The sequence below is a fragment of the Emys orbicularis genome, chromosome 9, assembly GCF_028017835.1.
Source record: "Emys orbicularis isolate rEmyOrb1 chromosome 9, rEmyOrb1.hap1, whole genome shotgun sequence".
In the NCBI taxonomy this organism is placed as follows: Eukaryota; Metazoa; Chordata; order Testudines; family Emydidae; genus Emys; species Emys orbicularis.
Window position 1 is genome coordinate 84,481,894 of NC_088691.1, and position 23,820 is coordinate 84,505,713.

Here is a 23,820-nt window from a genome sequence, read left to right on the forward strand (position 1 = left end):
AAGACATCTGTATGACTTGCCACAGACAACAGGAAAACCTTACAATCTGTACTGGTATAACAAAGCCTCTTAATGCAAATTAGCAGGTGAAGAAGCTTGTCATCGTAGTTGTGTCTGGAGGGAGAACTTGCTGTCATTTTCCCTGGGAAATTGCTCTGGCAGTTTTACAAACACCCATATTTATTTAGGTTTAACTAACCAGCAGCATGGCTGCCAGCACCAAGGGCTCTGACTGACTGTCAAATCTCTCAGTTCCCCCACAGCCAGAGGAGGATCATCAGCCATGTAAGGGAGAGAGAGGCAGGTTTCCTCTCCCACCGCTGGTTTGTCTCCTCTTTGGGGCCACCCCCACCCTTGATCCTTCTCCCATTCTTGCCATGTTGCTCCCAAGTGGCCACAAGCATGAAGGGCTCAGCACATGGTGCTTTAAGCCTCCATGTCCCCAGAGCTGGGGCAGGAATAGCTGGCTGAGATTCCTACTGCCCCACACCCAATCATCCTCAGAGTCCAGAGAAAACCACAGATACTGTCTGACCAAACATATCTCACGTGGGCCCCAAACCTAAGAACTCTAGGTACAGAAGCTGAAAATCCCATGTTCTCCTAAAGCCCTAACTCATGAACAGGGCCAGATTAATGCAGAGGTTTTAGGGGCTGCAGCCCAGGGCCTCAGGCTAAGGGGGGCCCTGCAGGCCCGCAGGCTGGATGTGGCCCGCTGCATCTTTTCATCCGGCCCGTGGCAAACGTCCCTGAGCCTAGGCACCTCCTCCCACCCGCCGGGCTGGAGCTGTGAGCGCCGGCATGCCCCTGTGGCCCCTAGGCGAGGGGCATTCAGGGAATCACTGCGCGCTGCCCCCGCCCCCAGCGCTGGCTCCGCAGCTCCCTTTGGCCAGGAATCACGGCCAATGGGAGCTGCGGGGGCAGTGCCTGTGGGCACAGGCAGCGTGCACTGTGCAGAGTGGCCTGGCCCCTCCGCCTAGGGGCTGGACATGCCGGCCACCTCAGGGAGCAGAGCAGCATGGAGCCAGGGCAGGCAGGGATCCTGCCTTAGCCCTGCTGCGCCGCCGACCAGGAACCGCCCGAGGTAAGCTCCTCCTGGCCAGAGCCTTCACCCCTACCCCAGCCCAGAGCCCCCTCCTGCACCCAAACTCCCTCCCGGACCCCACACTGCCACCTGCACCCCAACCCCCTGTCCCAGCCCTGAGCCCCCTCCCACACCTAAACTCCTGGCCCCACCCAAACTCCTGCTGCCACTGCACCTTCAGCCAGAGCCCCAGGTCCTTTAAATCACTGCCAAAGCCCTGGGCGGCGCGGGCTGGGCAGCGCTGAATGGCTGGCTGGGGGATTTTGGCCCTAGCCCCGCCCCTTCTGCCTGAGGCCCTGCCCCTTCCGGGGCCCCAAAGTTGCCTCCCCCCACCTTGCCCAGGACCCTGGCCACCCTGTGTACCAGTAAGTCATTTAAGTTACTTTCACCTCTGGATACAGGCATCAAGTGGTTTTCTCAGATAATGAAATTCTGCAAGGTTTTAAATAACAGGCAAGATTAGCCATGTTTTGGTTTTAGATGCTTTACTGACACAAAAAGGAAAGACATCAATTTTACATGAACACATGTTAATATTAAAAAATCCATACCTGTGACTGATTAATTTTTCACTAATGAATTTCTAATTATCATAGATTGCATCCTCCCAGAGCTATGGCTATTTGGTTAGTGAGAAAAATGTCCGTTAAAGCTTTAATATTTTCAAGTCAAATCACATGTGCTGAACTCTTAAGTTCTTTGCCATAAAAAACAATAGAAGTCATACCATTCTCTTTTAACCAGTCTCTTGGATTGCATGCTGCCCCACCAAATTTCTTCCAGGTACCATTAGACAAAACACCTGAACTTCAAGCCTCTCGTTCAGTGTAGGGAAGTCTGCAATAGGTAGGGTGATATTGTGCACAGTGGTGACAGATTATCTGATATTGCTAGATACTTTATAAGAGATCTTGTGTTGTGTTTGTATGGGCTGGATTTTGGGATGCTGAGGGGAGCAAAATGGTGGACCTACGCTGCTTTAACATAGCAACCTTCATACACATGCTTATGGGATACATCCACAGATATGAACCACTGTAGGGTGGAACACTATAGGCATACCTTCCCTCTGCATTCCTGATCCAGCCCCACTCCTGCCATATCCCACTATGCCAAGGTCAGGAAGACAGAGCAGTGTGAGGCTACTATCAGTATAGTGGCCCTACACTACTCTTGTGCTGAGGGAATTCTTCCTTGGTCCATTTTGGCCCCTTTTGCCTTATGACAGCAGCGAATAGGGACCAAGGCAGGGACCAGAATTGGCACTCTTCTGTATTGTCCAGAGGTAACTTGAAAGCCAGTTCATCTCACTGCAGTAGACTTCATGAATTGAAGTAAAATGGAAAAAAAAAGTAATGTACATAATTAGTAGCTTTCCTATTAGTACTCAACAGAAAGCTGTCTTCTTGACAGAATTTATCTTGGTTACAGATTTTCTTTAACCTAAACTAATAACTGCTTTTAAAAACAGACATTTCCAAATGAAATTAGATTGTCCTTTAGATTTTTGGACTATTTATTTCCCATGGCCTAGAAACATTCAAGAAATGTTTTCTGTACTAAATGTACCTGCACATAAGTCTCTTCTCTGCACATTCCAAAGACTATCACTTCCTCCTTTGTGGTAAGTTCTGAATTAATGCAAAACCTTTCCCTTAGTCCCCTTTAATTACATAGTGTAAATCATTTGGGTTTGGGTTGGTAATTAATATAAAAAAGGCAGTTTTCTGTCACAGTTTCTGATATAAAGTTAAATGCAACTCACCAGAAATCAGTACAGTTCTTTGCCCTCAACTTTTTTACTGTTGTTACTGCTCATTTGTCTTCTTCCTTTCCTCCCCACTTCCTTATTAATGTGAAAGCAAACCCCTTTCTTGCAAGTACCTTGCTGCATGAGTAATCTCTGCAAAACTCTGGTACTTCCCATGCGTTCTCAGAAATACATCCATCTGATTGAGGAACCATCACCCTGGCAACTCCAGCACTATTATGAGGGATAGTTAACTCTTTAAGTGCCTTAAACTGGATAAAAAGAGAACTCAGACTATTAAAAAAAAATAGATGTTGCAGGGTTTAAAATATACATGGAGAAACTTCACGGTTTGCTTTGGTACAAGTGTATATTTAATATTACAGGTTCTGCAGTTGTAGTTGCAGAGTCTCTTGGGAGTTCTATATTTCCACTGCTGTGGAGCTTAATATGGTAACTGAAGAGCCAAAATCTCTCTGCAGCTCTCATTTTTGAACCTGGACTCAGTAATGCCATTGCACATGGGCACACACAGTCACACCTCCCTTATGGTCCACATTTGCAGTTTGATTTGCTGATTGAATTTACCATGTGTCAAGGGAGGTGGCAGATGTGATATTTACCAGGCGTTTCCCCTAAATTCATTATCCATTCACACCTCTTATGTTGTCAGATGGGCCAAACAAGTCGTCATCTTCCTAGCATATGTGCAATGTGCCTCAGGTGGCATATGACCAGAATTCATCGACGAATTTGGTCCATTGGTTGGATCATTAGCTTGCCTGCGCTGGGTACTGACGGGGAGTGTGACGTGAACACCGATTCCCCAAACAGAGGGGGACCAGTGTTCACATCACAAACACTGATCCCCCAAACAGTGACCTAATCTGGGTCTGATTGGCTAATACAAAAGCTCAAGGTAGAAATATCAGAGCCACTCTGCCTGGGTAATTTCTCAAGATAAGGGTCTGTATCACTACATATGGGCCCTCACAGGGCTGGCCTTTTGGCTGTGCAGAGCAGGATTCAGCAATGTCCCAGAGAGAGAGAGAGAAATAAGACCCCCACTTCTTGTTACTCTATAACCGAGACCCTATGTAACTGGTAAAAGCAAGTTCTCATAATGCATTCTGAATAGGCTAGTAGGATATGAAAATATGGTCTAAGCCCTGCTTTGCTTTTATGCAGATTACATGCTTGTGATACATCTACAGATTGAAATAGTTTTCCATACTGGAACGTTAGTATTTCCAAATAATTTATTTATGTGCAATAGCAAGGCATTATCCTTCATTAAATGTACAGATCCTCAAGGCTACAGAAACATTAATTCACAAATAGAATGTGTAACCTCATTGCCAAAATGACAGGTACAGTTATTTTAGCCTCCTCATCTAAAAAGCAACCTTGTATTGTCATTGCAAACTTTTTATAAACCGATTACTTATTAATGTCCATGTGTAACAGTAAAGAAAGAGAAAACTACAGTAAATGTTACCGTAGATTTACATTATAACAAGGTTTATAGAGTCATTGTAAGTCTCAGTGTATTCCAACGGAAGTCTGGATCTCTTCCAGTTTAATTTTCTGAAGTTAGAATTTGCAGCTGGGTCACTCCTGGTGTAATCTATGAAATGTATCTCCTCAGGCTGTGAATTGGAACAACAGCATCCCAGCTGTCACTGTAACCCATCATTTATAGCACTTGGGGTCTGAGGGCAAAACATCAGAATCACTTTATGTGGACACAACAACATAGCTAGCTTCATAAATTTTGTTGCAAGGAGCAATAATCAATACTTCATGTTTAATGACACAAAACTGAAATTAGTATAGATTTTACGTCTTCTACTCTTCCAAATTATACAAACATTACTCGCCCCTTTTGTAGTTGCCTTATTACAGCTTCTATAAAGAATGTTCAATGATATTTAATTGAATGATTGAATGGTCAAAAATGTCACAACCAATTTTTTTAGTTTGTCTTCACCCTTAGGTTAATATAAAATGATGTCAAACACCAAAAATGATTTATGTAAGTAATGCAGGTTTTGTCACCCATGGCAATATATAAAGTCAATTGCAAATTGTTTTCACATTCTAAATTACCTTGCGATGCTCTGGGATATACTGAAAACAAAATGACCAGTGGAGTGATTCAGGAAACTAAAAGGTTATCTTTTAGGTTCAATCGTACTTCAAAGGCAGGCAATTTTGAAGGAGTTTCTAATTATATCACATCAGAAAAGGATATTCTTGTAGGAGAGTAGAAATAGAAAGTAAGAATAAAACAGACGTTTCATGGTTGGGCCAGTTTAAATTGCTGGCTAAGTGGCAGGGAACAGTAAACTTTTCTAAATCTTGCACAGCAATTTGGCAGTTACTGTATGTCAACAATAGTGATTATTCCGATTAGAGATCCAGAGGGGGGAAATTTGGAGCAAAAATCTTGCCATCTTAACAAATCTACTTTATGCATAAAACATACTTTTGCAGTAATAGTGCTTCCAAGGCCACCAGGAAATGAAAGCTGCATTAGTAGTATATCAGCTACTGATTGATCTTGTTTCATGTTATACAGCACACTGTCTATGCACTCTTGTATAAGATTAAAAAGTGCCATCTAAAATTCCTCAGTTCCACAATATAGGCTTTATTTGAGAAGGCAGAGCGTATGGATGGCTGAGCTGTTGTGTTAATAAATATGGCAATGGATTTACTGCAAACCAAAATGTTTAATTTATCCTCAGATCAGCTAAGATAAGGAAGGGGTCTATATAATGCAAATTTCCTCATTTTTATCTTTTTAATTACTTTAACCTTCCTGACCTTGAGAAAATCTTCTGTGCTAGCAGGAGAGGTAATTCACTTTAAATCCTTGCTTGACCCTCATTGGCTTATTTTTTTAGCTTTTTTTATTCTAAAATTAATGAGCTAAGAGATGACATGAAACCACATGTTGGCTTCTTGAATGGCCATCAAGTGCAGTACAGATAATGAATTATCAAATGATTAATTCACAAAAACAAACTGCAAGATGCATGAAGCTGCAGATGGAGTAGTTCTGCGGTTTTTGAATAACCATGTTTTTAATAATTTTATATTATGGGGGTAGAATATGTTGTTGTATTTATTTATTTAATGACGAGCAGGTCAGTAGAGGCTCCGGACACTGGAACTTACTTTCCCCAGAGTACATCACAAACAGTGATTGCATTTAGCTGTCTGGGAAGAAGGTCTCACCATGCAAAATGGGGCAATAGGCCACATCCAGCTCCCCAAAGAGGGGTGTGCAAACAGTTGCATGAGGCACTCACCCCAGTGAAAGAATCCGGCATCTAATAATGAGAACCCACTGCAAGAGGGACAAATGGGAGCCCCATGACATTAGTTGTATCCTCTAAGAAGTTCCCACTGATGACTTCCAAAGCGTCACTCAGAAACATAAGAATTGAGTTGGGTGAAGCCCTTTCACCGCAAGCAACAGAAGAGACAAGCTCCTTCTCCCACAAACAACTCCACACACTTTTCCACTCCACCCCTCACTTATGACTGAAATTTCCCAGGAAAACAAAAGTAAAACTGACATTTTATTGTCCTTCAGATCTCTCTTTAAGACTCGGTTTTGCCACGTCGCCTACAAAAACCTGCCGGTTACTAATGGCAAGAAGACTAGTAGTGAGCGATGTTGTGTACGAAGTTAGTCTATATGAAAACATGCTCCTATGGGTCTGTCTTAGTTTTCATACATCCCTGTTTGTTTCATCCATCTGTAGAATCTTGTCATTATCCAAGATTGTAAACTCTTTCAGCAGGGACTGTTTGTACTACACATCTGTACAGTGCCTAGCACAATGAGCCTGCTCCTCCACTCTGCCCCTAAATCACTGATTGGGGCCTCTTGGTCTGTACTGTACTGTAATACAAATACTCAATATCAGTGCTGCTCCCTAGAATTTCTATGCGCTACTAGATTAACTCTATCTCTATATGGGAGTTGACTAATAGTCATCTCTGTATCCCTTTCATTGTAAGAAAGCAGTGTTTGGTGTTATAGGGAATCTTTTTGCATTATGTTCTGAGATTTCATTCCCTGTCAGGGAGGAGTAAAGGAATATAGCTGTACTCCAGCCTAGACCCTAGAGGTGCTTTGGATTGCTTTTCTAGGGGACCTTGGTGACCAATAGCCTTGTCCTGAGCTGCCCTAAACCTTATTCAGCAGTTCATTGTTACTTAGATTTATGTTTCAAGCAAAACAAAACTAAACACAATCAGGCTTAAAAATCCTGCTTTGAGTCATATTTGTAAACCAATTTTCTCACTGGTTACTAATCGGTTTTATTAAAAGTGAAGGAACTTTAAAAATTTAAGTGGCCTTTTTCCTTTTGTCATGCCTTTTGGACAATAAAAACCTGCCAATCAGATTAAGTTTCTGCTTCTCAAACCGTAGCTCAGTGCTGTGATTTATGGGCTAGGTTGAACTCCTATTGAATTCACAGGGGAAATTCCTATTAACTGGAATGGGAGGTGGACTTGAGCTATGTTTGGATTTAAACATTCCCTGACATGTTTTTGCTAAGAGAGATCTAAGGAATTTCCTCTACAAAAAACAGGGACTAATGCTGACACCACAGTAAAGATGTTGGGCTTAAAGTCCCAGCTAGTGATTCCATTAATTATGAGATCTTAGCATTGTTCAGTGGTAGAACAAAAGGAAATGGCTGAAAGTGAGAATTCTTGGCAGTTTATTGTCCATGCCTACTTTTTCTTAATCAGAAAAGATAAGTACACAACAATAGGGACATACCTTCAGACTAGTTTTTGAAGGTTCAGTACCTATTTTTCAGGGAAAGTCCTGGGCATGTTGAAGAATTTACTGGTTTCCCCTCAGTTGCCATTAGGTGTTTGTTTTGGATTACAAAACATACCGTGCTGGAGTAATAGTTAAACAGTTTCATCCAGGCTGGGGGAATATGCCTAACTCTAAATTAGGTGCTCACGTAACAAGCCCAAAGTTTCCCAAATAGTGGATTATGAAGGGAGCAGTCAGTGTCATAGTATTCTTTTATACGTACAGAATAAAAACACAACACAGTGAGGGAAGAGATGACTTTAAAAAGAAAATGGAAAAAAAAACCCTCCAATTTGTGCAAGAAATATCTGCTAAAGCTTAAACTCTTTCAGAGCTGACTAAGTTTCTCCAGTTTTGAGGGAGTTACAGTGGATTTCTGATAAACTGTTTCCTTGAGGTGTGTGTGTGGGGAGGCTTGTTTTGTTTTGACATTAAGTTGTGCACACTTTGGGTGCATGTATTTATCAGAGTTGTTGATTCTGTGACCCTGGCCATTACAGTATGTGATACTTTCTGTAGCTAGGTATTGGCTATTGTGCAGTATAGGCTAAGATAATATATAGGCGACTGCCTTTAGCTTTTGTGAATTTGGCATTTGGAACTCCTTGAGGCTTAAGGTATATGATTCATTGGAGGTGGTGGTTCTGTCTATTTTGCTCACTTATTGAAGTACCTTTGGATGCATTTGTAAATAGAAACATGTGTGCTCTCGTGTGTGCAAAGCTGGGTGACCTTGGGCAAGTCACTTCACCTCTGTGCCTCAGTTTCCCCATGGATAGCTAGTGATAATGATACTGACCACCTTTGTAAGGTACTTTGAGATAAATAAATGTGGTTAGAAATCTAAGAATAGGTGTTTAGATAAAGATTGGGGCAGGAATTGCTGTTTACTATATGTTTGTACAGTGCGTAGCACAATGCGGTCCTGATTTGGGTGAGGCCTCAGGCACTACTGCAATATAAATGTTTGTTAATAATAATAATAATAAAGTCAGCGTGTTGAAATCTGTTATTTCTTTCCTTGCAGGAAGAACCCAAAAGGCTGCAGCATACCTTAGAACAAGTTAGTGATGACAAATATTTACTTGAAAGGTACGTATGAAAAGATTTTGGAGTGGTTTGCATAGCATTTTCACATAATATAGTAAAAAATTGCTGTCACTCAAGCAATATTTTTTTAGTATAACGATTAGCGCACTGGACAAGATAGTTTGAAAGAAGTATATTGTTTGCTACAACTATTGTCAGGACTGACAGTACCGGGAACAGGTGTTTGAGCTGTACAAAGTCGAATAGCAAAACACAAAAGGGGACATAGCAAAGAGTAATCACTTGCTTTAAATATGTACTCTTAATATAAGTTTGCTCTGTAACTATTGCCTTCTGAGGCATACTTGCAGAGGGTTTTTTTGTTTTTGTTTGGGTTTTTTTGTGTGAACATTTTATATTTCACTTGGAGAGATGCTGAAGAATTTTTATGGCTTTATATCTCACACCTAAATATTTGCTGATTTTTACATAAGGGAGGATAACTTCTGAAAACTTCTGCTGGTTAAATGATGTACTTGGGTGTCAAATTCTCAAAATAAAAATGGATTTCACACTTGTGGAGTTCATCTTGTGAACTCGTCTCATGCCCAGTGTCCTCTCTCATGCAATTAGTCCCATCCAAGCCAATATCCCATTGTGTGAGTTCACCTCTGTTCTTGAGATCTGCAGTTTCATCTTCCAGCATTTTTATGGTTTTCTTAAATTTATCACACTTTGCAGCATAAATTCCTTTGTCAACTTCTGTTGATAAGAATCTCTTTTCTTATTCTTGCATGACTTTTGCTACTGTAATTAATTTGCTTTATAGTATTTCCATTTTACTTGCCAGATTTTCAAGTATAGCCTCTGGGATGGAAGTTAAATTAGCAGGAATATGTTATACTTGTCACTGGTTTTTATGTCCATCAGTTTCTTCACCAGGTGTATTTGTCTTTGATGCTATAGCATCTGAAACTGAAAGGTCTAGTGTTGAAGTCTGCATGCATCTGATTGCAGGATAGGGACTGTAATTTGGAATTCAATTTTTTTGTTTTGTTACCCTTCTAAGTAGGGTTGGATGCTGTGTCGTCCCCCCGCCACCCATGGCATTTTTTAATAAGTAGCTCTGCTATGTACATGTCAAAATGTCTGAATATAGTTTCATAATGATTATAAAAATGTCAGCTGTAATTGATTAAAACATTTTTTATAGCCATCAGATTGCTATGGATGTGGAGAATAATATCGAAAAATATCCTATCAACTTGCAGCCCCTGGAATCAAAAGTGAAAATGTAAGTAATTTTCTTCCAGACGTTCTTCCAGGTGTTGACTAACTTAAGCACATCAGTGGTTCTGCTGAACTGGTTAATGCTGTACTTGTTACAATTGTACCAATTTTGTATTTAACCATGTAAAATTGAGGGACTCTTTTAGAACCTGCCTGATAACTGTATGTAAAGGGAATTTGTACATCCCTAGAGGGAAAGAGAAAACAGAGACAGGGAAGAAGGCCCCTTGTATCATTTTTGAAACCTTAGAAAACTTAGGGTGCTTAAGTTTAAGTTGCCTCAAGTAGCCTCACTCGACCTTTTATGTGACTTCCAAGATACAATGCAAGTTTACGTAAAGAACATTATTCATAACTACATTTCACTTTCTACTGGAAAGCAAAGCTGAAATGTTTTTAAGATATTAAAATATTAATACAATATTAAAATATTAATGGGACATGAGGTTTCAAATTAAAATCAAGTCAGTATCATTTAGTGATGCAACTATTGACTAGATGCAAGAATATATATATTTACAGAGAATTTTCTAGAAGATAGGTATGTCTGGAAAATTTAATATCCTCCCTTTACTGAAAATGGAAAGTGGTGTGTTACGGATAAATGCATCTCCATGTAAACGTAATGCACTAAACCATAAAACTGATTGAAGTGAACAAGATATAAATGTTTCATGTATGAAGTCATGAGTTTTAAATCATAATTTTTAACTACTTGAATAACACTCAGATTTTGAAGGCTTAGTAGATTCTCCAAACATTTTCCAAATCATTGTATAAAGTCAAAACAAATGTACTTAGGTGTCTAATTCCAAAGTATCTACAGATTGATGATACCATAATGGACACTATTTTGGGCCTAACCCGGGTTTCTAAGGACCTGGGTGTGACAGGGTCCCCGGGGTGCAACCTGGACTGTGGGAGTGCTGAGCCCTCCAAACCCAGCAACCTGGGTTGTCCCCCACACTCTGATGCTAATGTCAAGTTCCAAGCCTCTGGCAGGCACTGCTCTTACACAGCCATCCACAGGCAGACTGTGACGGGTTGGATCACAGAAACCCCCTTGGGAGCTGCCACCTAATGTGCAAAGACTACCCCTGCTTCTGTTTTCCCTGCCAGCTTAGGATTCCAGCACCCTGTCTTGCTGAGCCAGCCACTCCTGTCCGGCTCCAACACAGGCCCAGGGTCTGAATCACTTGTCCTAAAGCTGCAAGTTTACCCAAAAACAGCTCACAGGAGTGTGCTTGTCTTTAGCACTCAGATGCCCAACTCCCAAAGGGGTCTAAACCCAGATAAATCCGTTTTACCCTGCATAAAGTTTATGCAGGGCAAACTCATAAATTGTTCGCCCTCTATAACACTGATAGAAAGATATGCACAGTTGTTTGCTCCCCCAGGTATTAATACATACTCTGAGTAAATTACTAAATAAAAAGTGATTTTATTAAATACAGACAGTAGGATTTAAGTGGTTCAAAGTAGTAACAAACAGAACAAAGTAAGTCACCAAGCAAAATAAAATAAAATGCACAAATCTATGTCTAATCAAGCTGAATACAGATAATCTCACCCTCAGAAATGCTTCAGTAAGTTTTTCTCAGACTGGACACCTTCCAGGCCTGGGCACAATTCTTTCCCCTGGTACAGCTCTTGTTCCAGCTTAGGTGTTAGCTAAGGGATTCTCCATGATGGCTCCTCTCCCTCTCTGTTCTCTTCCACCCCTTTATATATCTTTTGCATAAGGCGGGAACCCTTTGTCCCTCTGGGTTTCCACCCCCTCCCCTCACTGGAAAAGCACCAGGTTAAAGATGGATTCCAGTTCAGGTGACATGATCACATGTCACTGCAAGACTTCATTACTCACTTGCCAGCACACACATATACAGGGAAACTCACAGGTAAACAGCCATCTGCAGACAATGGGAGTCATCAAGATTTCAAACCATCATTAATGGCCCACACTTTACATAATTACAATAGGCCCTCAGAGTTACATTTTATATTTCTAGTTTTAGATACAAAAGTGGTACATTTCTACAAATAGAATGATCACACTCAGTAGCTTATGAGCTTTGTAATGATACCTTACAAGAGACCTTTTGCACAAAGCATATCCCATTTGCATTATAGTCACTTATAATCAAATTTTTTATAAAACTATCCCAGTTACATTATATTCACTTATTATCATGTTTTTATAAAACCATGTAGACTGCACAACGTCACAGTCCCCCACACTGTGATGCTAATGTCAAGTTCCAAGCCTCTGGCAGGCACTGCTCTTACACAGCCATCCACAGGCAGGGACACAGCCAACTGAGTTACTCATGAACCATCAATAGGGAGGCTCCAGCCAATTCCCCCCAGCTGCCCACCTTTGCACCGCTGAACTGCACCATCTTGCACTGGTCAGAAGCCTGGCCAGTGTAAGCTCATTCGCCACTCCCTCAGTGTGGAATGGACATACACTAGGCTGTGTCGTCTGAGCTAAGATTCCTCAAGCACTTCATCCAAACCACAATTTTAGGTAAAATATAAAACAGTTTTCTTAACAACAGAAAGATAGATTTTAAGTCCTAACTTGCAGGCATAGAGATCAGAGTTGGTTACTTAAACTGAATTTATTTTTGTTTCTTAAGTTCTAACTTAAATAGATTTAGCAAGTTTAGTGGGGTGGCTGCCCCATTCCTGGAGAACAGGAGTTAAAAGCAGCCAAGCAAGGCTGATTAGGGTTTCTAGAAGGGTCCTAACCCTTGCCAATGATGACTGGCCATTACAGACTGCAGTCTGCCCCAGTGAGCGGGGGCTAGATGATGACTGGCAGTAGCCATTGAGGCAAGGTGAGTTTAGAGGGTTGGGTGTTCCCCTGGGAGGGGAGACCCAGAGAGTGGGGTGCTGCTGGGGTAGAACCCTGAGGTAAAAGGGCACCAGGAGGACACGGGGCCTGAGGCAGGCGAGGCACCGGCCAACAGAGGGCACTCCAAGTGCTGAAAGAGCTAATTCCTAAGACGACCAGCAGGAGGCGCTGCACCAGTGAGTCTTCGCTTTGCTACACGTGGTGCAGAATGTGGGCACACAGTTGCCCATGATACAAGGGGCAGGCCAAGGACTGTGGGACTATTGCCCAGATCCGAGAGCTGAGGAACTGACGGTAGAGAAAATGGTGGACTGGTTCTGGAGGGCTTGTGTGGCCCGGCTCACCGAGCAGCAAGCATGACTGCTTCAGCTGCTGCGGGGGAGGGCACATGGACCTCATCGGGGGCCAGGCACCTGGGGCTGGAGGCCAGTGCCTAAAAGCTGTTATGCCTGTGGGCGAAAGGGACACTTTAAGCGGGAGTGCCCCTACTGGGATGGAGCAAGGAGGCCCCACCCAGAAAACGCACCCCCTGTGAAGTCAACAGGGGGTCAGCAGGGGGGCTGCAGCTTGTTGGGCCTGTTGGAAACTGGGGCACATGAAGAGGGAGTGCCCTCAGGAGACTTGCAGGGCCCAGGCTAGCCCTGAGGAAAGGGCTAAGCTTAAAACAGACAATGGGAAGGCCGTGGCCAAGGGAAGGCACAAGAGGTGCTTCCAGTGCCACAATGAGGGCCATATAAAAAGGCACTGCCCCCTAAGAAAAAGGGGGAGTGCCGACCAAGGGGCCCAGTCCAAGCCTGACCAGGCTGGAGGGACAGGGAAGGCTGGAGCCCCAAACAAGGAACTGTCAGGGGCAAAGAGGCCCCAGACAAACCAGGGAACCCACACTGGAGCCGGGAGGGCTACATTGGGAACCCAAATAGATAAGGGAACCCGCGTGAGAGCTGGGAGCGCTATGGTGAGGACCCAGACGGTAGAGGAGGGAAGCAGGTTGCTCCCCTTGATAGAAACCCTGCGGCAGGAGAGAGACCTCCTGCGGGCTTGGCTGAGAGGGAAGCTGGGGAGATAGAGACACCCCCCTCCCCGCCAGTGAGCAGTCTTGAGAAGGGTGTGTAGTGGGGCGGCTGCCCCACTCCTGGAGTTAAAGGCAGCCAAACTAGGCTGATTGGGGTTTCCCCTGGGAGGGGAGTCTCTCTCTCTCCAGCCCTGGAGGGAGAAGGGCTAGCTACCTGAGAGGAAGATACATGAAGTGGAGCAGTACTGGGGAATAGGGCAAGGGAGCTGGGGAGCTCCAGCCTGGTAAAACCTCAGGCTGCAGGCCTTGTTGAAGGCCTACAGAGGTACTGGGGCTGCAGAGGTGCAGCCTGGGAATAGGCAAAGGCAGCAGGTCCTAACCCCTTGCCAATGATGAGTGGCCATTACAGACTGCAGTCTGCCCCAGTGAGCGGGGGCTAGATGATGACTGGCAGTAGCCACTGAGGCAAGGTGGGGGTTCCCCTGGGAGGGGAGACCCAGAGAGTGGGGGTGCTGCTGGGGCAGAACCCCGAGGTAAAGGGGCACCGGGGTCCAGGAGGGACCCGGGGCCTGAGGCAGGCGAGGCACTGGCCAATAGAGGGCGCTCAGAGTGCTGAAAGAGCTAATTCCTGAGACGACCAGCAGGAGGCGCCGCACCGTTGAGTCGTCGCTTCGCTACAGCAAGATTTTAATCAAGCAGTGTCTCATCCTAACAGATGGTACAGGCAGCCTACGTTTCCTCAATACACAGACTGGAGCTCTTCCAACCTGGGACCAAACTTCCCCACTTCAAAGTCTTTTTCTTCCAGATGTTCTTCCAGGTGTTGAGATGAGGGAGGAGGCCAAGTGATGATGTCACTATCTCTCTTTTATACCTTCTTCCAGCTGCTAGAGTGATCCTCACTGTGACACGGGGCTCAGTCAGTCCCCATTGGTCAAGCAGTCTCCATTGGGTACATGCCTTCTGTAAGGAGCTTCTGGGAGATTGCATTGTTTTCTTGATGGGCCATCAACACCCATCTGACCAGTGATAGGTGCTCCTTTGTCCATTCTGAAATGCTGACTGTGAGTGTTTCCCAACCTCACAACATATTTCAGTAGTACTGATAGGGCCTTCAGTGGCAGAGTAGCCTAGTGGCCGGATCGTTGGTTGAGGGGAGGGTTGTTGGGGGACTTGATCCCTCCTTCTCCCTCAGGTCCTGGCCCAGGGTCCTGTGTCGCTCTACCCGTAAACAGGGGAGATGGGTCTTTCTCCCAGCCGTGAATGGGGGTTGAAGGTGTGTTTTCCTGGCCTGCTCCCTATGCAAGCCCTTTTACTTTTGGGCGTGGCCCCGCTAGTCCAGTTGCCCCACAGTTGGGGCTTATCTGTAGGTTCCCCTTGGCAGAGGAAGATTTACTTGCCTCCAGTGGCTGCATTGGCAGGCAGGTTGCTGGTCTGTGCCTTCAGGCAGGCATACAGAGAGCTTCTGCCAGGCTCCATTGGCTGCAGGTATAATGGGGCAGGGCTAGCTGAACCCATAGATGTTCTTTAACCACTGCTGTGCCCGGCTGCAGTCTCTCTGCTCCTTCACAAGTACATATAGCAATACTTCATAACTTCACATACAATAATAACACATGCAATTCAACAGGATATTAAGGTTCAACAGATCAAGACTTCTTAAATGATACCTCACAAGGCATGCATTGTATCGAGCATATCATAATTGTATCACAGTAGTGAATATGGGATTCCAGGGTGCTACGTTAATGGATTATTCAAAATGCCTGTTGTTTTAAGGTAACTGTCCCCCATTTGTGACTGCACCCAGTTACAAATGACACCAGGAGGATCTTTGTTCTAACAAAAATAATGAGCATGTCTTCATTTTTAGAAGACATCTTGTTTTGAAATGAACCATTTCTTTTGCAATTTGGACTCCATTATTTTAAGACTTGCACCTGGAAATAGATGGTAGAAAGGTTTACTGGGGAGTAACACAGAAGACGATAGAAAATGATGAATTGATGAGACTGGCTGAGGTGTAGAGATGAAAAATAATGTGACCCATGAAAATTGCAACATCCTGGACTATTCAGGGGGAAGGAGAGAATAAACAGAAGACATACTAGGCTTAATATTAATTTGGGATGCTGTATAAACAGACAAAAATGAATAAATATGGAAGTATGGGAGTATTGCAGATGGAATTTGTAGAACAAGTGGATGGTCAAAAATATATAATATAATATAATATAATATAATATACTGCATCTTTAAATATTTGCTACTCTGTAAATAAGAAGAACCTGAACCTAAACTCTGGCATTTATACATTCTTTCTGATGGAAGCGTGGTACCATACTGAGCATGTGACACGGCAGTCCACCCAGTGTCTTGGGAAATAATCCAAAGCATGTCAGCAATGATTGCATGGCTTTCTCGGTGCTACCACTCATCTCATGTGACACTCCCATGTTTGGCAGCCCTGTCACTTATGCCTGCAGCTCAGCCTGAATATCATACATTTGGTGGAGCTTAGAGGAAGTGCTGCAGCTCCATCTGAGGCCACTGTGAAGCCAAGCTTCATGGTTGCCTCTCCCCTGGCTGATTTGTTTCAAAAATATCAACATGAAATATTTCATTTTTCCATATTTTAGGTGGATATTTTTACCAAAACAATTTAGCAAAATCTATATGAATTTATTAAATATTTTGGTGTTACTCAATTATATGCTGTTTGGTTTGGTTTAACAAAAAACATTTTGATCAATTTTCCCCCCCTAGGTGTAGTTACGACAAAGTAGATCCTGGAAATGTCCTTCCTTGCCAGTCTCTCCAACCCATTACTGCATGGTACTCCATAAAATACAATAAACAAAGGGCTATTTCACAGAGCTTGTGGTTTCTATCCCTACATTTTTCTCAACTGGATATAAACTGGGCAGTGGGGGGAAGTGACATTAGATGTGAAGAGAGGTAAGTTAAGGAAATGCTCCCAGGACAAAGTGAGCAAAGGTCTGTAGGGCCCTTGACCCACATTCTAAATACAGTCATATAGTGGTTGGTTTTTAATTTCTGGGAACAGAAATTTAGAGTATGGTGAGGCTGCGAATAATTCACAACAGGAATGTAGTCCTGCCTTCCTATACCCTTTTCTGTTACTCCCCAGTGAATCTTTTCCACATCTCTCTATAAATGTGCAAAGTAATGGGTGGGAGGGAGAAAATTCAGCTCTTTGGAGGTGGATGTTTGGGAGGTTTGGTCTGCAGTCTTTGGGTGGGGGGTGGAGGGGAGTGTTTTCTGCTGGGATTTGAACAAATAGCCAGAAAATAAGGTAGGTCTTTTTTCTTCTCCTAATCTAAAATTCTGATCCAACAAAGCATTTAAGCACATGCTTAAGTTTAAGCATTATGAATAGTACCATTGTCTTCAGTGGGATTCCCATATGCTTAAAGTTTAGCATGTGCTTAAGTGCTTCGCTGACCTGGGGTCTAAACATGGAGTTCAGGAGAAAGGAATGCAAGATAGAAAACTCTGGCAACAAAAGGTGAATAAACTATGGGGATCTAACAGTTTTTTTGCCTAGTGTGCATTTTTCCACCTTCTCATTTTTCTTCCACTTTAAAATTCCATGATGGGGATGGAATTAAAGATAAATTAAGCTGTTTGGTTTTCTAACTGTAGACAAGACACTTTGCTCCTTTGTTAGTACCGGTACTTAAGAATTCCTCCAGACATTGCAAAAGATGTATTGTCAATAAGGAAATGGTATACAGCTTACTTCTCTCTGCCTCTCCTGTTATCGAACAAAATGAACTTAAACCAGCAGGTGGTCATTTATTAAATTGAACAGTAAGTGGGGGCTGACCAGGTGTTAATTGAGTCCCATGAGAGGTTAAATGGGTTCATGCTATATAACTAAGGAATTAGGGTTGGTCCCCTTAATCATGAGTTTGGCTCAGTGCATTGCTGAATCCCACCACCATCATTGTGAGTGGGAAGGAGGGAAGATGAGGATAGTTCACAGTCCACCACTACCTCCTGGCTTCTGTGCTCAGGTTTTTCACAGGAGCTGGGCCCCTGAAGCCTATTACTCACACTAGACACCAGCTGCAAGTGGTACCTATATTGGACTTTCAGTTACCTCCACCCCTGCAAGTGATGCCCCTTACCTTTGTCTCCACCTACCACACCTCCAGGATGCTGTGATAAAAGCAGTAATAACAAAACAAAAACCCACCATCCAACATCAGTCTTGCTCAGAGGGAAAAATTCCTTTCTGATCCTAAGGAAGGATCGGGGGTTCTCATCAGACCTCCAGCAAGCCTGGAAAGGCAGCTGTGACACACCTACACCTCCTACAGGACCGGGTGGGTGGGGAAGCATCCAGGGGCAAGAATGGGTGCCTAGGTACTTGGAATGCTTAAATAGAGAGGGGATGGGAAATTTGGTGGAGCCAATCAGCTCCTTCATGTACCACTGAATTTACCAGTGGGTGACCAGGGGAGGAGACTCCAGCCTCCCCCCACCCCTACCCACGCATGATCCCCACGTGCATTGTGGGCAGGTGAGAAGGAGAGGGAACCTAGGTACCAGAGGTCACAGACCCTCCCTCTGAACCAGACACCCAGGATGGCCACTCCCCTGCCGGTCTGATCAAACACACCCCTGCTGAAATAGAAGGGATATTTTAGAGGCACAAGCAGCTAATGTGCTTATCACACAATCCAATGTGCCTCCCATGTCCATCTCCTCAGGTCCAAAAATCTTAATTGCCTTTGTACTCAGCACCTAAAGCCCCCAGCCTTCTCCCTGACAACTTCTCTGTTGCATTTACATGTTGTCAATAAAAAAAGAACTTTGGTGTGCATCAAAAACTGAAAAAGTGGGGGAGTATAAAATAAATAAAACAAAATTGTACCGATTGTTTTATTAATTTTCACACCCAACTAAATTAAAACCTCCATTGTTTTAATCGCAAAAGGTGTTATCAATAGCCTGTTAGACTAGAACAACAGATAAATAAGGAGCATTACAACAGAATTTAGTACCGACTTTCTGTGGAGTACATAGATCATACCTTGCATGCGCTCAAATATTTCACAATAAAACTATTACTATTCTAGATGTTTTTAATGACTAATATTTCTTACAAATCTGTCTTCCCCCCCCACACCCTCATAAATGCATAGTTGATATCACACTGCCATCTGGTGACAAGTACAGCAATGGAGATATAATTAGGAACAGGGAATCTGAGTATTTGAAATCATGCTATAAAAATAAAATTTCACTTAGAAAGCAAAGTCTTTTTCTTGTTTGTATTTGCTTAGCACCCAAAATCAAGTATATATTACATGGTACTATCATAAATTAAGATGTTAACAGTCCCTGTTTGAAATGCCAATTCCTGTGTTTTACTAAATTTAATATGAGAACTGTATAAACTTGTTTCAAGTTGAAAATTTGGAATGAAAAGCTCCTAGTGTAACTGTGGAAGGAGGAGTCTGCCAGTGTGGTGCTTCTCTTCCAAAGACCAATTCAGCCTTAACTTCTGACTTTAGTTTTTGCTAGTTTGCATCAGAACCATGTTCTTTTAAAGTGTGTTGTGTATGCCTCTGTCCTGCTGGTGTCCTGGCTAGGTAAAATTACAGCGAGAGATGTATATGTTGAAAAAAAGGAGAAATTACTGCAATGAGAAAATGCCCAGGCTGATCATACAAATTATCCAGTAGAAATGGACTATAGCTCATATTCACACAGGGTCATATTTTTCCTTTTCTGCACAAAAGCTATGGGAAGTTACATGTTGTAAGGATCACAGAGCCACAGCATGTTCCAGGAGTGCCCTGGCGTGCCCCCAATATGCTGCCTCCATGGAAGGGGTGGCATAGAGCTCTAGCTCTGTGACAGCTGAAAATGCCCCACTTCCAGATAACTCCTCAGTTGCTTATTTAAGACAATCTTAAGTCCTCCTACAGCAGCACAAAGTGGATTCAGTATGGGCCAGGATCTGACCTCTGATATTCTAATTGTGTCTGTATCGTAATCTGGCAGCAAGATTGACAAATAAGCTTCTGAAGCCCATCTTTTCTCTGATGAGACAGATGTTTACTTATTACAACCTATTTAAGATGTTTTAAAATTGTTGATGTAATTATAGTCTTCAAGGAGTTAATCACTTTTGTAATTCTATGAATTCCTAAACAATTCTTGTTTCCTGTTACACTTTTAAAGTGCACAAATATTTCTACTCTATCGAATATCTTTGTTAGAACTGATTGACTAATGCAAATGCCCTATTTTGAATAGTTGTTTGGGTCAACCATGTTAGTATATTTTTCTTGTTTGCTTCTCCGTGGGCATATGTCTGAATGTTTTTTGGGGTTGTGAGTGGCTGTTCTGGGCGTGAATCCTTGACGTTACATGTGAACAAGTGTGCTGTGTATGAATATGGGTATCCACTATTCACACCAGTAATGTTTCCTCTCTGTTTATAAAGTTTCAGTTAGCCAATCAAGGAGCAGAAACCATACCATTTGACTTAGGTAGCCAATAGCACACCACAAATAACAAAGACATAGTGGATAATATAAGAACCCTCTATGGATTGTTATCTGTTCTCATAATGTATGTTGAAAAATTACAAATAATATTAGTAAAAGCTTATCCATTCACAAGTAAGTCACAAAGCAAAAAAGGGCTAAATACATTGGAAACCTTTTTGCTAACACAGTGCATCTAGCTTCCCCCCCAAATAAAGTCGCCTAGATCTTTAAGAAGTTGTGCTGGATGGAGAACCTGTTGTTTATACATATTCACCTTTATTTTGAATTGCAATCAGTATTCAGCGAGCATGGCGCAAATATCTGCAGCATCAGGATTTGCCGCACCAGGACCACCTGGAGAAGCGCAGTCCATCACCACCTTCCTTGTCATCTGACAAAATGAGCAGTTCAATCAGCATGAACACTTTTTCTGATGGCAGCACTCCTGTAAGTACAGTTTCTCTCTACAACTACTACTTTGCTGGGTTCACCAGTAGGCATTGATATAAATGAACTATTCATGTCAGGTGGGGGGAATTTAGGATTAAGCTTTTGACTAATTACAAAGTAAAATCTTTTAGAGTGACTGAATTTCATGGTTTCTCAAACATGCATTAAGGCAAAAGTGTTTAAACAAGTAAGATTGCAACTGTGCATCAGACCTTTTTTCCCTGAGCCACACAGAACAATATTGATTGCTAAACATTTTAGGTGATGATAGCAGCCACTGAAGGACAGATTTTCATTGATATTTTGTTCTCCTGAAAAAAGTATGGATCCTTAGTTAAGCATATCCTCAGAGTTTTGTGTTTGTGTTCTCTGGGAGAAGGTGGGGAAACTTGGTGCTGTTCTGCAATATGAATGTGATTCCCATGCTGCTCTCTAAAAGAGGTATATAAGCCAATTTAATTATCATAAATTATAACTGGCTTCGGAAGGAATATTTGAGCCTCTTCAGGGGAGATTTTACCCACTTTTCTAAAATGTGGTAAATCAGAGAACCAAATGCAATATCTAGCACTCAGGAACATTATGAAGATTGTGACCATCTCTGGAACTCTTTGGATCTAAAAATAAATGAATCAATCATACTGATCTATAACCTGTTTCAAATCTGTGACAGATTACATTGATTTTGTTATAACTTTTACTTAACTGATTCAGAGTGAAAACACAAAAAATACAAATAGGTTCCAAAAACATGCAGGAGATTGTAACCTATCCTGCCATGCCAGGCCTTTCAAATAGATCAAGCCAGGGGGCATTCTAGCTTTGGCTGTAGTGTTGTCCCCTAAATAGTGGAAAGTATATATTGGTCTGGTACATTGTATATTGCTTATCGGGTCAGTAGGAACAGTAATTGGTGACCTCAAAATTCACTAACAGACTGGAAAAACAGTTCTTGCATATCACAAGTAGATGGAAGATACTTAGCCATACTCCATACTTATATGTGAATTGATACTTGTAAGTTTAACCATGACTAGATTTGGTAAAAATTTAAGTCTGGAAATCGATTTATATTCAGGTCTCCAAGACTCTGAAAATCAAGCAACAGAATTTCGTATAATCTGCTCCCTTTTGCACAGAAACAACAAAATACTATAGTATTAAGCACACAGCTCTTCTGAAGGGCCCTTTTTAGCCCATCAACTACATTATCCAGATAAACTTAAACTAAATAAACTGTTTCCCCTAGCCATTGTCTTCTGTGACACCATAGTGGGTTAGGCTATTTTAAACTTGACAGTGTTCAATAAAATATTACTGTTTTATTTTTGGATGTTTTCTATTCATACCTAAAGGCCACTTTCTTAGTATGAAACCATACTGCAATATTGAGTTCTGAATGTAATATAATATGCACTAAATAGGTTATTATCCCCTAATAGATAAAACAAATGTAGATCTAGTTTGTGAGACACTAGAACTTCACTGGATATTTTATATAGCCGTTTCTTGATCATGCTTTACTATTTGCTGAAATACCACAAGATGGCTCTCTTCTTCCACACAGGAACATTTTTTTTTTTGGTTAAGGGCTTGAGTGATTTCAAAGATAATTCATTTTGCAGTGTGGGTGGAGGGAGGGAACTTAATCTGGAAAACTTCTTGTATTGCTTTCACTTCTTTCAACAAAATTAGCACATTTTGAATTTTATTATTTTATGTGGAAAATGAAGCATGGATACTAGTGTTGCTTTTGGGGTTTTTGTTTTTTTAAAGAAATGCTCACTTCAGGAATTCCAGTCCTCTGTAAACTTGCCAAAGTTAGGATAAAGAAAAAGCAATAATTTTCCTTGACTTTTGATAATGCTAAGGCTCTTCTATTGTCTCCCTTTAAAAAAACAGAATCTGTTTTCTGAAGGTGAAGGACTAGCTGTCTATCTTAGGTATAGTACTTATAAGGATCCAATTACCAAAGCATTTGAGCATCTCACAATCTATTAAAATAGTTATCCTATGAGGTAATAAAATGTTGTTAAAGAAACTGTCAAGGAAAGGGAAAGATTCAGGCTGAGAGCAGTCACTATATTTTAAAACGTATTAGTTTATTTTTGACTTCCCCCTTTCTCATCTTACCTATTTCCCTTTTTTTGCACCCCCTGTTGAAAATCAGACATGAAAGAGAGCAGGAAAGAAACATAAAAAGAACTGAAAAATGTGGAGGGTAACAGTCTGGTGAAAAGGCTACCTAAGTGGGGGGGGGGAACCCAAACAAAGAAACCACACACACACTACTGGTCAGAACCTAAGATGTGCATTTGAGATGGATTGGCCAGGCATTGCCCCATATACACAGTACATATTGCAAAGTGATGTATCCAAAATGTGCATAAACTGAGTGAGGATGACTAACACTTGTTGAACCTCAAGTTCAGATAGTAGTTGGAATTTATAATTTGAATTCTCTGAATTCATCAAATATGATACTTCCTTCTTTTGGTCATAGTTATGGCCATAGGAATACAGAAATACAAAGCAATAATTAAAAAGAATCATTAAGAAGTTATGGGAATTTTGGGGCAAAATGATCAGATTAATTTCTTCCTCTAAACCAGCTGCTCTAATTTACTGGGTTGAAATTCTCCTCAGTCAATCATATCACAACTTTTATTTCTAGTGGGTTTTTATAAGGTGGTTTTTTTTTTAAGACTATTTGGTTTTCATAAGCTTAGGAAAGCCAGTAAAATTGAATTTGCCGGAGGGCAGTATGATGTGCCTGACATGTAATCAATCATTTGATCACTACTTATTGATCTATGGTGATGTGAACCCTCCTTAACTGGATTCTGATCATGAACTATTCATGTGTATAGGGCTTCAGCGAGCTGTGGCTTAGCCTAGTTTGTTGCGGATAACCATATTACATTTTGTCTCTGAATTGAATCTGTGTCACTCTGAATCTCAGCAGC

The 23,820-nt window shown here is 42.0% G+C and overlaps 1 protein-coding gene across 1 annotated transcript in view; it reads left to right on the forward strand.

Annotated features, from left to right (window-relative positions):
* Window positions 1-8,719: 8,719 nt before the first annotated feature.
* Window positions 8,720-23,820, forward strand: part of SCHIP1 (schwannomin interacting protein 1) — a 419,220-nt gene continuing 404,119 nt past the window's right edge. Inside the window, exons 1-3 of the mRNA XM_065410681.1 lie at window positions 8,720-8,778; window positions 9,929-10,009; window positions 20,701-20,851. Coding sequence (XP_065266753.1) covers window positions 9,942-10,009; window positions 20,701-20,851 — 219 coding nt within the window. The 5' untranslated portion in view covers window positions 8,720-8,778; window positions 9,929-9,941. The remainder of the gene's footprint in view (window positions 8,779-9,928; window positions 10,010-20,700; window positions 20,852-23,820) is intronic.